At 41.9% G+C, this 17228-nt stretch overlaps 1 protein-coding gene across 1 annotated transcript in view; it reads left to right on the top strand.

The window, feature by feature from the left end:
• Positions 1 to 2236: 2236 nt before the first annotated feature.
• The window catches only part of LOC110488741 (ensconsin), a 38585-nt gene continuing 23593 nt past the window's right edge, over positions 2237 to 17228 (top strand). The window contains 2 exon segments of the mRNA XM_036942886.1: positions 2237 to 2393; positions 16234 to 16356. Coding sequence (XP_036798781.1) covers positions 2309 to 2393; positions 16234 to 16356 — 208 coding nt within the window. The 5' untranslated portion in view covers positions 2237 to 2308.

The following is a 17228-nucleotide window of genomic DNA, read 5'->3' as shown; positions in this document are numbered from 1 at the left end:
TATTTGGGGAGTTTCTTCCATTCCTCTCTACAGATCCTCTCAAGGTCTGTCAAGTTGGATTGGGAGCGTCGCTGCACAGCTATTTTCAGGTCTCTCCAGACTTGTTCAATCGGGTTCAAGTCCGGGCTCTGGCTGGGCAATTCAAGGATATTCAGAGACTTGTCCCCAAGCCACTCCTGGATTGTCTTGGCTGTGTGCTTAGGGTTGTTGTCATGTTGGAAGGTGAACCTTTGCCCCAGGTCCTGAGGTCGTGGGGCAAAGGTCATGAGCGCTTACGTCTTAAACGTTTTGGAGCAGGTTTTCATCAAGGATCTCTCTGTACTTTGCTCTGTTCGTCTTTCCCTCGATCCTGATTAGTCTCCCAGTCCCTGCCACTGAGAAACATCCCCACAGCGTGATGCTGTGGTGCTCTGTCATTGTGACCATCACCTCCCTGACCAAGGCCCTTCTCCCCCGATTGATCAGTTTTGCCAGGCAACCAGCTCTAGAAAGAGTCTTGGTGATTCCAAACTTCTTACATTATAAATGATGTTGACGGTTTTCTTGGGGACCTTCAATGCTGCAGAAATGTTTTGGTACCCTTCCCCAGATCTGTGCCTCGACACAATCTTGTCTCGCTCTACGGACAATTCCTTCGACCTCATGGCTTGGTTTTTGCTTTGACATGCACTGTCAACTGTGGGACCTTATATAGACAGGTGTGTGCCTTTTCTAAATCACGTCCCATTCAATTTAATTTACCACAGGTGGACTCCAATCAAGTTGTAGAAACATCTCAAGGATGATCAATGGAAACAAGATGCACCTGAGCTCAATTTCGAGTCTCATAGCAAAGGGTCTGAATACTTATTTATTTATTTCTAAAAACCTGTTTTTGCTTTGTCATTATTGGGTATTGTGTGTAGATTGATGAATAAGGCTGCAGCGTAACAAAATGTGGAAAAAGTAAAGGGGTCTGAATAATTTCTGAATGTACTCTAACACCATGACATGAAGTCTCAGCATGGTATGTCACACCATGGTTTGAAATTATACTCTTGGATAATGCACTAGTTCTGCAATTCATTGTTAAAAAGAGGGACTGACGGCTTGTTAAATGGTACCAATTATGTCAATGTTGGTTTAATCAAGCGAAACGGAGCAGAACTTGACAGTTTGAAATTTGATTTATTTTGGGCTATAAACTGCTATTGCTTGTACACATTTGGTTAAATTAACCCATTGAATGTATAGCCATTACATATGTAATACCGCTGAACTCCTTTCTGTTGCATAAGACAGTGTGGTATCATTTGTTTGCATAAGGTGTGAATAGTCAGCATTGTAATGTGACCTAGATAGATGACTTTGTCATCCGAATCACAGGATGCAGAGCACAGAGACGTCATCATTAACCATCAAATAGTATGTAAACGGCAGGCTGTGAACCCATGACAATTATACCATTGTGGGGTTTATAGTATCTCATAGGTATACTGGTCCAAAATCTCACTACCACTTCCATTATTTGTGATGGAGTGTTAAATAACATGGGGCTATTCTGTATCATTCAGGGCAGTGTAACTGAACCCACAGTGTCATGTTTCTCCCTGTTTTCCATGTAAAATGAATGAGGGCCCGCTGGCTAAGGCATGTGAGATGGGGTAGGACAGAAGCATTAGTGTTGGATGGAAATAGGGAGAACATGTTGTTTTCTTTATGGGACGGGTTGGTTCACCACTGCAGCAAATCTCCTCAGACACTCCAGCTTTCTCCATAAGGTAAGTCCCCAAGGAAACTTTGTATTTATGCTATGACAGCAATAGATATAATATTTATACAAAACGATATATATTACATGTAAGCTTTATTTGACTAGGCAAGTCAGTTATGAACCAATTCTTATTTACAATGACGGTCTACTCCAGCCAAACCTGGACGACTCCGGGCGAATTGTGCACTGCCCTATGGAACTCCCAATCACGGCCGGATGTGATACATCCTGGATTCAAACCAGGGACTGTGGTGACGCAGCCTGCACTGCGATGCACAGTGCCTTAGACCGTGGCGCCACTCGGGAGGCCTAATATTACTTACCACCTGTGTTCTAATTAAACTTCCATTGGAATAAAACATGCATACATTATCATTCCATTATCTGTGTTCTGAAACGATTTCACCATCAACATGTCAAAATACACGATAAGCAACAGTTGTCTACTGTCAACCATAAATTCTCACGCTAGGTGACGCTATTGCCTATTATCGGCTCGTTCCCTTGTTTTACTTGGATGTCCACGTACCCGCGGATTATGCGCGTCTCTGGGTAATGTGCCATAAAAAAATAGAGAAGGAAAACTTCATAGAAATGGCGGAGGGTGCAACGTCTCTGAAAGAGTTGCGAGCTCAAATGGGTAAGAAATGCACATAGCATAACTAAATATTGATGTACCAAATGTATTTTATTAAGTCGAAATTGCTCTTGGTTGTTTGCCAAGTGACCCTGCTACCGGTAACCTAGCTAATACTCATTTTGAACATGTTCTGTGGCTAGTAAGCCGTAGCTATCCGTTGACAATGTGCTGGGTTGGTTGTCTGATCCCCTTCGGTGCTAGTTTGATAGCTAACGTTATCTGTCAAAGCTACTACTAGCTAGCGGAATGGCTACATCAAAATGATAGTTTACCGGGTCATTTATTTTGCACTGTAATGTGACTTGGCTAGCAATCATAACCACGCCATTATATTTGGTACAGTGTTCGGCATTTTTCAATTAAAGTTTATTTATTGTGAACTGCAATTTAAACACCTAAACTAACAAGAGTTAACGTAATAGTAGAACGACAACCAATCGTTGGATCCGAAATTGATTTCGTGACGGTTTGACACATCTGCGCGCTGATGTCTGGCGCCATACATTAACTTTTTTTAATTTGATTTTAATTAGATTTGTTAATAAATATTTTACCTAACTAACTTATTTGGCCATTTAACATAGTTGGCAGATTTGTGTATACACTTAGCTAGCCAGCCTCAAGTGTTTACTTTCTGACTAACGTCATGCCCATCTTTGACTCCCAAGTCCTACCGTTTACTAGTATGCTAACTTTAGATACCTAGCCATTTTGTATGAAAAGTAGCAAACGGTGGTTTCTGGCTGGCTAACTAACTAGTTTACTAGCTAACGTTAGGTAGATATCTCGGCTAATAAGATTGATTCTGGGAAGGCCAGCAAGTGATACTTTTTCAAATTACATTAGCAGGGTAGCTGAGCAAAGAGTTAGCTAACCATATTTATTTGTCTAGGCAGCAGTTTTCCTACTTGGCTGTATGTAACTGTCAGCTAACTTTAGCTAGCTAACGTTACAACATCAATTGTCTTGGCCTGTTAGCTAGCTAGCATTTAAGCAGTGAACATTATCTCTAAGTAAAAAATATCTCAGTCTACTGTACTAACCTTGTTTACATGTGACAGATTCTAAGGTGTTCATCCATAAAATTAGTATTTCATTCAAGTTTTATATGTCCATTCAATAGAGAATTGCAATAATCCAAACCCTATGACTACCATATGGTTCAAAAGTTAGTGCCTTGCGAAAGTATTCGGCCACCTTGAACTTTGCGACCTTTTGCCACATTTCAGGCTTCAAACATAAATATATAAAACTGTATTTTTTTGTGAAGAATCAACAACAAGTGGGACACAATCATGAAGTGGAACGACATTTATTGGATATTTCAAACTTTTTTTAACAAATCAAAAACTGAAAAATTGGGCGTGCAAAATTATTCAGCCCCTTTACTTTCAGTGCAGCAAACTCTCTCCAGAAGTTCAGTGAGGATCTCTGAATGATCCAATGTTGACCTAAATGACTAATGATGATAAATACAATCCACCTGTGTGTAATCAAGTCTCCGTATAAATGCACCTGCACTGTGATAGTCTCAGAGGTCCGTTAAAAGCGCAGAGAGCATCATGAAGAACAAGGAACACACCAGGCAGGTCCGAGATACTGTTGTGAAGAAGTTTAAAGCCGGATTTGGATACAAAAAGATTTCCCAAGCTTTAAACATCCCAAGGAGCACCGTGCAAGCGATAATATTGAAATGGAAGGAGTATCAGACCACTGCAAATCTACCAAGACCTGGCCGTCCCTCTAAACTTTCAGCTCATACAAGGAGAAGACTGATCAGAGATGCAGCCAAGAGGCCCATGATCACTCTGGATGAACTGCAGAGATCTACAGCTGAGGTGGGAGACTCTGTCCATAGGACAACAATCAGTCGTATATTGCACAAATCTGGCCTTTATGGAAGAGTGGCAAGAAAGCCATTTCTTAAAGATATCCATAAAAAGTGTTTAAAGTTTGCCACAAGCCACCTGGGAGACACACCAAACATGTGGTAGAAGGTGCTCTGGTCAGATGAAACCAAAATTGAACTTTTTGGCAACAATGCAAAACGTTATGTTTGGCGTAAAAGCGACACAGCTGAACACACCATCCCCACTGTCAAACATGGTGGCAGCATCATGGTTTGGGCCTGCTTTTCTTCAGCAGGGACAGGGAAGATGGTTAAAATTGATGGGAAGATGGATGGAGCCAAATACAGGACCATTCTGGAAGAAAACCTGATGGAGTCTGCAAAAGACCTGAGACTGGGACGGAGATTTGACTTCCAACAAGACAATGATCCAAAACATAAAGCAAAATCTACAATGGAATGGTTCAAAAATAAACATATCCAGGTGTTAGAATGGCCAAGTCAAAGTCCAGACCTGAATCCAATCGAATCTGTGGAAAGAACTGAAAACTGCTGTTCACAAATGCTCTCCATCCAACCTCACTGAGCTCGAGCTGTTTTGCAAGGAGGAATGGGAGAAAATGTCAGTCTCTCGATGTGCAAAACTGATACAGACATACCCCAAGCGACTTACAGCTGTAATTGCAGCAAAAGGTGGCACTACAAAGTATTAACTTAAGGGGGCTGAATAATTTTGCACACCCAATTTTTCAGTTTTTGATTTGTTAAAGTTTGAAATATCCAATAAATGTCGTTCCACTTCATGATTGTGTCCCACTTGTTGTTGATTCTTCACAAAAAAATACAGTTTTATATCTTTGTTTGAAGCCTGAAATGTGGCAAAAGGTCGCAAAGTTCAAGGGGGCCGAATACTTTCGCAAGGCACTGTAGATGAGTGACTCTGAAAGTTTAGCATGATTAAAGTGACTAGACTAGTGTAATCATGTCCATGGTCAAAAATTGTTTTGACAAGGTAGCTAGCTAGCTACATAACTTCTAAAGTGGTTTTGCACCGAGTTCCACACAGGCAATGAACAACAAGCCCACATAGCTGCTGATGGAGGATAAGACTGTCCAGTTACAGCTAGTTTTCATGGATGTAGTCAGTGATAAAGGGTTGTTTCTTGAGTGGTTGAAAATTGCTGTATAAACCAACACCTTTTCTGTCTTTTACTCTATAACGGTAGTAATTTTATATACACACAGTTCCTTTCAATGTCCCTCGTCCATTACTTTTCTCTTTTGCGGGGCCACTTCCTGAGTGGCAGCCAAGTGCTCACTGGGTCTACGTCAAGGTCTGAATGCCCAGTTTGTTTTGACTCAAGCTGTAAGATTTGGCTGAAATGCTAGTGTTCTCTCCCCCCCCCAACATAACATGGATTGGGTGTGCATTTTTCCTTGTGGAGAAGGGGTTTCTGAAAGTAGACCATAACTTTTCCTCATCCAGTTTCCCATTCACTATTTTCACTCTGAAAGTTATATCCACACTGATTTTCGTGGAAGTATGTTCCAGTAAAATGCAATCTAGACTAGAGGGTGATGAGGGGATGTTTGAAAATCCCAACTGCACTGACTTTGTAGAGGTTCCCTCAACATTTGGACATAGGAAGGCTAACAAAATAATGGCTGGAATCTAGTCCAGCCTTAAAATCTCCACAAGAATGTGAGCTTGTGTATCAAACTGGGCATTCAGACCTTGAGTGCAGATCAGATGCCTGGGACTCAAATCCCAGCAAGGATATCTGAATCCTGGGCTGCAGAATCAAAAGCGTGATCAATATTTCTGAATCGCTGTGATTGAATCAAAGGAGGAAATTGACAAGCCTTATTTGGTGCAGTCGCTTGTAGCAGTGAAACGGCTAGGAGTAGATCCTGTCATCTCTGCCTTCTGCAGGAGGTTAACCCTGAGTTGAGGTCATGACCCGCTAGCCAGTGAGATGGCAGAGCCCCAGTCAAGAACACAGTTTGGTTCCTCACCAGGCATTACAGCACAGAGAGAAACGTGCCCCCAGGCAGGTCAACTCTTTTTATAGGGTGAATAAGAACTGATTGTGTTGCAGTTAACGATCATGGATGTGCATACTCATGCAAAAGGCCCTCTCCTTTCGGCACAGTGGAAAGATTTGAGAAGCAAATGTAGACTACATTATTTGAATAAGAGGCCAGTCCATCGCCCAATCATTTTGACGGTATAGAGTAGTAAATGACACACTAAAAAGGAAAGATGGGCCTAGTTCATAGATTTGGCTTTGAATCAGTGGACTGTATAAGCATTGAGCCTACTAGCCTATCCACTCAATTGCACTTGTTGGCCCACCATGAGTGATGTTGATGAAATGTGATGCATGTCCACACCTGGGACAGTCCTTGTGTGCACCCTAAGGATCCAAGCTCTGGTCAGGGCATTCTCTCATTAGCCAGTGAGAATGGTGTACGACCTGCTGACGTATCATCATCCCGGTGGCTCTGGAAATAGCCCAGGCTTAGCTCTTGAGTGAATGTGTCCCCAGTTGTCCTGGACAAGATCTGCTGTCTGTGTGTGCGCACCCTCATCACAGTTGTGCCCGGTGAATGCTGTCATTGTTAGACCGTGTGGACACATTACACTCCAGGCATCTGCAGTACTGCACTTTCTGCCAACCAAGTAACACCCAGCCTGTTACTGCTTCAGCCGGGTCCTGGAGAGCGAGAGCGAGAGGGAGCGCGAGTGTTGGAACAACTTCACTGACCCACTGAACTTACTCTTGTCGTCTGACTGGTATGTGTGTGGTGGGTGGTGCTTTGAACAGGAGGCACCAGTGCAACGGTCAGTCAGCATGGGTCTTCTTTAGCAGTGAACCAATGTTCTCAGTTTATTGTGATGAATACAGGGGTTATGAATAGAGGTCGACCGATTATGATTTTTCAACGCCGATAGCGATTATTGGGAGGACCAAAACAGCCGATACCAATTTAATCGGCCGATTTAAATAAATAAAAATAGTGTATTTGTAATAATGACAATTGCAACAATACTGAATTAACACTTATTTTAACTTAATATAATACATCAATAAAATAAATTTTGCCTCAAGTAAATAATGAAACCTGTTCAATTTGGTTTAAATAGTGTTGGGAGAAGAACGTAAAAGTGCAATATGTGTTAACGTTTCAGTTCCTTGCTCAGAACATGAGAACATATGAAAGCTGGTGGTTCCTTTTATCATGAGTCTTCAATATTCCCAGGTAAGAAGTTTTAGGTTGTAGTTATTATAGGACTATTTCCCTCTATACCATTTGTATTTCTTTAACCTTTGACTATTGGATGTTCTTATAGGCACTTTAGTATTGCCAGTGTAACAGTATAGCTTCCGTCCCTCTCCTCGCTCCTCCCTGGGATCGAACCAGCAACACAACGACAACAGCCACCACATCGAAGCAGCGTTACCCATGCAGAGCAAGGGGAACCACTACTAGAAGGCTCAGAACGAGTGAAGTTTGAAACGCTATTAGCGCGCACTAACTAGCCAGCCATTTCACTTCGGTTACACCAGTCTCATCTCGGGAGTTGATAGGTTTGAAGTCATAAACAGCGCAATGCTTGACGCACAACGAAGAGCTGCTGGCAAAACGCACGAAAGTGCTGTTTGAAAGAATGTTGCCTACCACCGCTCAGTCAGATACTTAGATACTTGTATGCTCAGTCAGATTATATGCAACACAGGACACGCTAGATAATATATAGTAATATCATCAACCATGTGTAGTTAACTAGTGATTATGATTGATTGTTTTTTATAAGAAGTTTAATGCTAACTAACAACTTACCTTGGCTTACTGCATTTGCGTAACAGGCAGTCTCCTTGTGGAGTGCAACGAGAGAGAGGCAGGTTGTTATTGTGTTGGACTACTTAACTGTAAGGTTACAAGATTGGATCCCCCGAGCTGACAAGGTGAAAATCTGTCGTTCTGCCCCTGAACGAGGCAGTTAATACACCGTTCCTAGGCCGTCATTGAAAATAAGAATGTGCTCTTAACTGACTTGCCTAGTTAAATAAAGGTGTTTTTTTTTAAAAAACGGCAAATCGGTGCCCAAAAATACCAATTTCCGATTATGAAAACTTGAAATCGGCCCTAATTAATCGGCCATTCCGATTTAATCGGTTTACCTCTAGTTATAAAGTCGGGTGGATATATGAGTACCCTTATGCCCCATACTGTTATACAAGTGTGCATTACCCATAGTGCTTTGAAGTTAGGCATTTGCTGGTTGGATACTGGTGGTTTTGGCCATCTGAACATAACTGCAGCTGCATGTTAGTGCAGGCTGGCCTGCTTCCTGTTTATGACCATTGACTGGCCTCTTCCAAGACAGGAGCCCCGTGGAGAGTGGTCTCTTACTGCTGCCCCTAACAGCTCTGCCTGGGGGATGTTTCCTAGCCTAGCTAGCCTAAACCAACAGATGGGTTAGCTGACAATGTCAAATTATGTGCATGCTACAATGGGGAAGAAGTCTATATTGTTGTGATTTTGGATGGACAGATAGCAACAATGACAAAACTGCCATGTGGGGAATTGTAAGTGACTTGTTTAATCTTGTTCTTGATACCATGGCTTTTTTGAGGTATTTTGACAGATTTCATGTCAATGCTATTATGTCAAAAAAAAAGCTTGCTAGCTAACCAACAACGGTCACCTACAATGTATTTTAAAGACAAGTGATCATTGTGCAAATGTGTTTGTCTCCAATGTTTATTGAAAATATAATGGTTTACATGTCAACAATCTAAGCCAACCTTGTATGATTTTGCCCAATAGTTGTGCATGTGTCGGTTTTGTTGCTAAACAACCAACCCGTTTATAGCCAGTCTATTTACTATGTTGCGTGTGATTTATAGAGAGCTCTGTTCAAAGCTGTTCCTGTACTATATCCTAACTGCCTAATAGGATAAGTTATGTACTACAGACTAATCGGTTAAGGAGTTTCCCCCTATCGCAGCAATGTGGCGCCTCCGCAGATATGCTATATAAAATGGAATGTCCTCTATGGTCTGATGCAGGACAAAGTAGGTTATGTTTTCAAAGGATAGTGTTTTAGTTGTGGACATAGGCTAGGCAGGCAAATCTGTTGTCTATCCTAATGGTTTTCCATAATACATTCACACAGTCACGATTGACTTCTGGTTTAAAAAACACTACCCACGTTCTTGCCCGGCTTTGTGCTGCGTCAGTCTGTCTGATTTTCTGCAGCCAGCCCATTCAGGTCTAATGTATGCTTATCGATGCAAATCTCCATAGTGATGGAGAGATGGATGCAGGTGCCCTCTTCCTCCCCTCGTCAGCTCTTCTCTGTGTGCACAAGGACACAGGGTTCTATGTTGACCTTTTTACAAGGATGACGTGTGCACCTAAGTTGAAACAGTTAGGTGCACGCAGAAATGTAGAATCCTTCCTTTCTCTAGCCGCACTGGTGCTCCTACATTTTAAAATGGTCGCACTGTAGAGCCCTGGGACACCTGGCTCTTTCAGTTCTACATTACGTTGACATATATGGAGAGAGACCTGGATCAATGCATAGTTTAAGACTATTGGCTTTGAATAATGTATGGTATCAACATTCTCAAGGGGTAGTAGTAGGGTTAATGGGTATGGACTGGAGCATAGGTGGGTGTAACCAGGGACTCAGTCATTAATGTTGGCATGGTGAACTGTTATTTGCGTCCATTGTAATGGAGCGTGCCCAATATTTGCCCACTGCAATCCTTTTTTTGAGTGGATAGAAGGATGGTGACTGACTCGGTCTCCTTTTTCACATTCTGTAATGATATCCTCAGCCTGCTCTTTACTGTGTCTGCTAGGGCAGGCTACACCAAGTCCTAATCACGCTATCACACAAGCAGGTGATCATTAAGGCTGTTTCACTAATACATTACTGAGATATTGCTGCAGCTTTGTTTACCGTGTTAGGTTTGTCCTCTTGACTAGCTCCTATTGAGCTACTCTGTAAAGACCAATGGCTAAAGATGTACATCTATTCCAGTAATATTGGGAGTGGAGGAGCATTATTTTGGGGAAATAGAAAAAGTCCCCATGATTTAACTTCTAAGTGGTCCGTCTGTGAAAGTTAGGAAATCATGTAGGAACGTGTCATAGCTACATAATTCTCGTCTCTGGTGATGGGGTACCACACACACATCACATTTTATAACACTTTTAAACAATTACCTGAATTCCAGATCGCCAAATCAGCCAATAGCTGGTATGGGCATAGTTGTCTAGAACACATCCATCCATTTTATATTGTCATGACAAAGTATATATTTAGCTTAGATGTGCTTAATCTAAACAGTGTACCAAATAATTGAACTACGTTTCTCTAAGAACCATGTCGCAAAGCTCTGTCTGTGGGAAACAAAGATGTAACAGAAAGGAGATGGGTAACCCATTGGGCAATATATGGAAAATCGCCCCAACAAACTGACTGTCAACTCATCACATTCACCTAATGCTGTTGCTAAGCTAATTGTCACGCAATCCCTTCTGAAAGTCAGGATATGAGTCTATTTTGCAATGTTGTACTTGTTCATGAAATGCATGCCAAAGTTTGGTTTTTGAGCTAGCACCCAATTGATTCCCATTCACTCCTTGGAGGAGGGCTCTCCTTGTCCCAGAATGCACCGCGCATCCCATTGACGATGCATGGGCAACGTACACAATGGGTGTTAATACAATTCTAATGGAGTTTCCCATCTCCTCAAAAGTAACTCTGTGGGAAAGAAATGTGCTCTAGGCAGAGATGAAATGCAAGTTGAACTCGGTGAGAGACTTTTAAATTGATAGTGCAGTTTAGCTGATTTTTACAGTAGGTAGCTACTTCACATGTTTTGACTTGGGTATTATTGTGTGTAGCTATGTTTTCTAGCTAGCCAGCCCAGAGAGCATTGCATTGTGGGTTTTGTAGTAGACTTGAGCTGCAATAGATTTCCAAAAACGATTTTCACATGTTTCTACCAATCATGCTATAATGCCAAAATGAAACATTTTGTTAACAAAAATTGTTTTCAATATAACACTAACACTGTTAATCATAGGAATTAGTGGTTCGGGGTGAATTATCCCTTAATATTTTTTCAGTTCTCTTTGGCACTGCGCTTGGAATTAGTGTGAATTGAGGATTTGGTCCACAGTGAGCGAGATATAAACCCTTGTCTGGTCTCTCAAGCTCTACTCTGCCTCGCTCAGCAACAGTTGCCATGCGACAGAGCTGCCTAAGCCTTGGCAGGGCGAGAAGGACACCAGATGAATAGTGTCGTAAGAGTCACTTTAAGCCTAACTTCATTTTGTGGATGATTCATAAATATCTGCACAGACTTGGATTATATATTTTCTCCCCTATTTGGTACACCCAAGAGCTGTGTATTTGTTAAGGTTAATCTATAAGCACATCGACTTGGTATTGGTACCCCTGCTATATACTTAATTTATCGTTACTCATTGTGTATCTATTATGACTGTGTTTTTACTTCATATTTGTCTTTTCTCTCTGCATTGTTAGGATGGGCCCATAAGTAAGCATTTCAGTGTTAGTCCAGACTTGTTTCGTAAACAACATGTGGCGGGGGGAATTGAGTTGAGGAGAGGAAAAGTAAACTGACCTCCACTTCCTGTGGGATTAGCAGCAGACATTCATTCATCCATGATGACCTGCATGAAAAATATTGATACTGTTTCAGGGCTCAACAGTAATGCTTGTTCTCTTGTCAGTGTCAAGTAAAAAATATAAAGTTGGACAAGAAGAGTATAGATACAAAGGGATACTTTATCTACTTCTGAGTCAGATGAACTCGTGGATACCATTTTTATGCCTCTGTGTCCAGTATGAAGGAAGTTAGAGGTAGTTTCACGAGCCAATACTAACTAGAGTTAGTGCAATGTATTGGTATCTGCTAGCAAATGGTATCCACAAGTTCATCTGACTCTGGGGAAGTAGATAAAGGGCCTCATTGCCAAAATCCCGAAGTATCCCTTTAAGTTGTCCAAATGGACAAGTTTCAATAAATAACACCGCAATATCAAATAATTAATCTGCTCAGAATTGGATCAGAGAGGCCAACATTGAAAATAATATTCAAATGAATAAAAAAAAGCCTACATGTCAGTGTATGTGATATGCATGTTGACTACAGCCTCGTGTCCAAACTGATGCTGACTCGAGGGATGGGCCAGAAAATGTTGCCAAACTGAGACTTTAAATTACAGAAATATTGGCTAAATGTCAGTCATGTTTGACAAGTATAATGAATGATAACTAACATTAACGTCTATGGGTTTGATTCTGTCGCCATACTCGGCACAGTTCATTCAGATCAAGTTGTCACAAGATCAGAGAGTGAAGGACAGTGCCTGTTGCACATCGCCAAACCTTGAATCTGAGCGGAGGTGGTCCACATTTTGAAACTATTTAACCATAAACTTAATTGTTTAAAACCTGGCTGTTTTTGCCTTTTTATGAACCATGTCTTACCTTGTTTCAAAGTAGACTAGCCAGAAAACGACCATGGAAATGTTAAGGGAATGCTTTTAGAAACACCTCATGCCTTTGAAACTAGCATTTCTCTTATGTTCTATTTTTCAAATCAACATTATTTTATTGTCCAGCAGCCAAAGGCACAATCCTACTCATATTAGTAACCCATGCTAGTTGCTGCATCTTTAGAGCTCCCCTTTTTTCTTAATTTCTAACTTATATTTTCAGCTCTGTCACATGAAACTGCTCGTTAGTGCGGTGCACTTTTGATAAGTGTTTTTGGCTAATTGCATTTTGGAACCTTCACGTGTAGCCTACAGCCATGTACACATTTCTGAGCTTATAATATGAAGAAATACAACTTCATCAACATTTTAATCTAAACTGTCTGATCTGTTGCATCAGCCTCATTGCTTTTGAAAATGTTTTGATGTGCAGTGGTTGTATACCTTTTGGATCTGTCGTCCCTGTACCTAGCATCGAACATGGTGGCGACACAGTACAGAGGCTCAGAATTCCACCGAATCGCTTGTTTACAGCCTCTTGTAGAGTACTTTTGAAAGTTTTAACCCCACGGTATGTGTCGACAGTTTTGACAGAGGGTATCACGTCTGCTGCAGACGCAGTTGAGCTTATTTCTCGAGTCGGTTGTTTGACTGGAGCTAGGAGTGTTCATGTTTAAAAAAAAATTCTCCAATGCCATTAAAATGGCAGCAGCGGTATGAGAACCAGCACATCTTTGAACATGCAATACGGCTTTCCTTAGTACGAAATCCTCGTCGACTCACTGTGCGGTCAGACTCAGCATGCTCATGGGGCTGACATCGCTGGTCCAAATGTCAGTTGTGAAGCTAATAGCAGTGATACCCATAACAAGTAGCTCATAGATGTGCGTTACAACAATACTATGTAACTCCGGTAGTGCAACATCTGTACAATAGCGCATACTTGGTAGTGTGTACCGGTGCTCGACAAGTCGGTGCAAGCCAACATCATCCACGACAGGGAGCGGTTGATTTTCAAGGGCAATGAATTCCATTATCTTGGAGTTAATGGATTTCGCCTTTGAGTTGTCTCGCTTAAATGTTCTTACTCTTTCAAATGACTGCTCGACTTGAACATGTTTAGTTGTTGGAAGTGTACGCTTAGTATTTTTCTGCTTTTGTTCTGTGTAGTGCTGTATTTTCCATGGCGCCACTACTTCATCTACCTACGTTATATAGGTTTGCGCGTCAGCTTGGACATCAGTTTTGCACATTGGCGTTAAACTACACATCGGGCCGATGTCTGCTTTTTTTTAAAGCTAAATTCCGATGTGCTTACTGATTTTTATATCGTGCATCCCTAGGATTTGGGCCCATCTGGGAGCAAAATTATAGCCTTTGCTTCCGACTCATTAAAGAAACAAATATTTGAGGTGAGTAATCGCTGTTTTGATATCCAGAAGCTCTTTTCGGTCATAAGAGACATTCGCAACAACATTATGTACAAAATAAGTTACAAGAAATGCGAAAAAGCACACAAAATGGCACAATTGGTTAGGAGCCCATAAAACGGCAGCCATCCCCCTCCGGCGTCATTCTGTTGAATATTTTTTCTTTTTTTGTCCTATTGACTACATCCTATTGCTCTGTGAAGAGCAATGGCTAAAGATACACATCTATTCCAGTAATATTGGGAGTGGAGGAGCATTGAACTTTGAGCTTCATTGTCTGTCACTATTTGAGGTGTTCTCTCCAGAACCACAGTGATATGGGCTAATGAAATGCTAAAGGGATGTAACATAGTCCTCTTCTATAGTCCCCTTTATGTTCCTGATTGAGTTTCCACTCGCTTATAACCTGCCTTTGTTTTGTGTTCATATCCGGCTGAATTGTTTTTTTTTCTCCTGCAGATTCTCTTCCTCCATATGAGATTTTCTGTAATATGCACTCCCGGTCATCCCACTCAGCAGAAAACAACAGTATGAAACAAAGCATTGCAGTGAACACAGTGTACTGTCAGTGTCACTTCTTGTAAGGAGAGCCATTGAGAGCTCCCCTATTGTCACCTAGTGTCTCAATGCAGACAGGTAGGGAGAGCCAGAGGTGCTGTGGGATGTAAGGATCACGGTTCCTTTCTGTTGCACTGACATTATTGTTTGCATGTGACATCATAAAGAGCAGTGAGAGGGGACCGGTTTTGTGTTGACTTTGTTCTCCAACAGCCTGAAAGGGACTCTTTTGCGGTGTCCTTTCCTGTATTCTTCCCTTCACAATCTCTAATCTAACCAGATAGAGCATCACCGAAGCAGCAGTTGAAAATTCCAACCTGTCCTTCCACTTATCAGTGGTGGTCATGAAGGACAGGAGTCAGGAGGCTATTTCAGACTATTGGCTTGAGCATGATCAGCAGCCAGAGTGCTATCACATGACGACCCCTCTGTCAGCAGTCTCACAATGCTCCTGACACAGCGGTGTAATGTACTTAAATACAAGTATTTCAAAGTGCTACTTAATAAGGAGTTTTTTGGGGTATCTGTACTTTACTTCACTACATTCCTAAAGAAAAGAATGTAAAGAATTGACCTAAATCCTTAGCGGGACAGAAAATGGTCCAGTTCTCACACTTATCAAGAGAACATCCCTGGTCATCCCTACTACCGCTGATCTGGCGGACTCACTAAACTCAAACGCTTTGTTTGTAAATTATATCTGAGTTTTGAAGTGTGTCGCTGGCTATCCGTAAATTTAAAAAAGCAAGAAAATGCTATCTGGTTTGCTTGAGTCATTTTCTATTAAGTTATCTTTTTACTTTTATGACAATTGGGTAATTTTTCTTCCACTGACGCGCGCGCACACACCTTTTCACGTACTGGGGACGAGGAAAGGGCTGCTACCAGGGCTCAGAGCTGTTGATCACGTTCTTTCCACTCCCCCCTGCCGGCCTAGTGCTTATTATAGAGGCCCCTATAGCAATAGGTTACAACTTTGAATGGAGCCATTTTGGCCATGCTGAGTGGGGCTCTCTGATGTGCCCTATGGAGGTCTAGGCCTCAATGTTTTTTAGTCATTTGCCCAAGTCTGAAACCAAACATTTTTAACCCTTACCCCTACACTAAAGTGTTCCTCATCTGATCCTTTAAAATCCAGGGATGTCTGCATAGGGTGGTCACTTGAATGCTGGGAACTGGGTGTTTCGAGAGACTGAGAGCCCAGTGGACAGCAGCCTGGCTGACCGTTGATGAGAGGGGGCAGGGGGAGGCTGAATAGCTGGATTGTTCTGTAGCTTTAATTCCTCGATCTCTCTAGAACATGCATTCCTATGGAGGACAAACAAAGCACAGAGAGCCACCTGCTCTAGACTGCTCAGCAGCTCGTTATTTCAAAGGCATTTTCATTTCATCATGCTATTCTAGACAGCGTGACCTGACTTTCTCTCTCTCTGTCGTGTGTGTGTGTCTTTAGCTGCATCTGCGCAGGCGCAGGCAGAGGAGCGGCGCAGCCTAGCAGGGAACAGCCCAGTACCTGCATCCCCTGCAACAGCAAACACACCACCCAACACCACTGCAGCGAAGTCTCCCCGGCCAGGTAACAAAATATCCCCAGCCTGCTGCATCTGCATTGTCACACACACAAACAAACAAACAAACAAACAGGGTACATTCATATGCATATATTATGCATACCTATAGCCTAGGCCTACACAAACGTATACACACCCACCACCAGCTCGTATGTCTCTCCCATAGCCTCTGCCAGAGTTCCAGTGTGGAGGCTTAGCTAATGTTTGTCATTAACCATGTGGTAAACATGACGATGGCTCAGTAGTCATAAATTAAGCCTACCTTTAATTCGTTGCCAAGTAGCCACAGGCTTTTATTTATACAGTGCCTTGCGAAAGTATTCGGCCCCCTTGAACTTTGCGACCTTTTGCCACATTTCAGGCTTCAAACATAAAGATATAAAACTGAATTATTTTGTGAAGAATCAACAAGTGGGACACAATCATGAAGTGGAACGACATTTATTGGATATTTCAAACTTTAACGAATCAAAAACTGAAAAATTGGGCGTGCAAAATTATTCAGCCCCTTTACTTTCAGTGCAGCAAACTCTCTCCAGAAGTTCAGTGAGGATCTCTGAATGATCCAATGTTGACCTAAATGACTAATGATGATAAATACAATCCACTTGTGTGTAATCAAGTCTCCGTATAAATGCACCTGCACTGTGATAGTCTCAGAGGTCCGTTAAAAGCGCAGAGAGCATCATGAAGAACAAGGAACACACCAGGCAGGTCCGAGATACTGTTGTGAAGAAGTTTAAAGCCGGATTTGGATACAACAAGATTTCCCAAGCTTTAAACATCCCAATGAGCACTGTGCAAGCGGTAATATTGAAATGGAAGGAGTATCAGACCACTGCACATCTACCAAGACCTGGCCGTCCCTCTAAACTTT

This window comes from Oncorhynchus mykiss, chromosome 14, assembly GCF_013265735.2.
Source record: "Oncorhynchus mykiss isolate Arlee chromosome 14, USDA_OmykA_1.1, whole genome shotgun sequence".
Lineage (NCBI taxonomy): Eukaryota > Metazoa > Chordata > Actinopteri > Salmoniformes > Salmonidae > Oncorhynchus > Oncorhynchus mykiss.
Note: the sequence above shows the minus strand (reverse complement) of the source record. Positions and strands in the feature narration are given on the sequence as shown.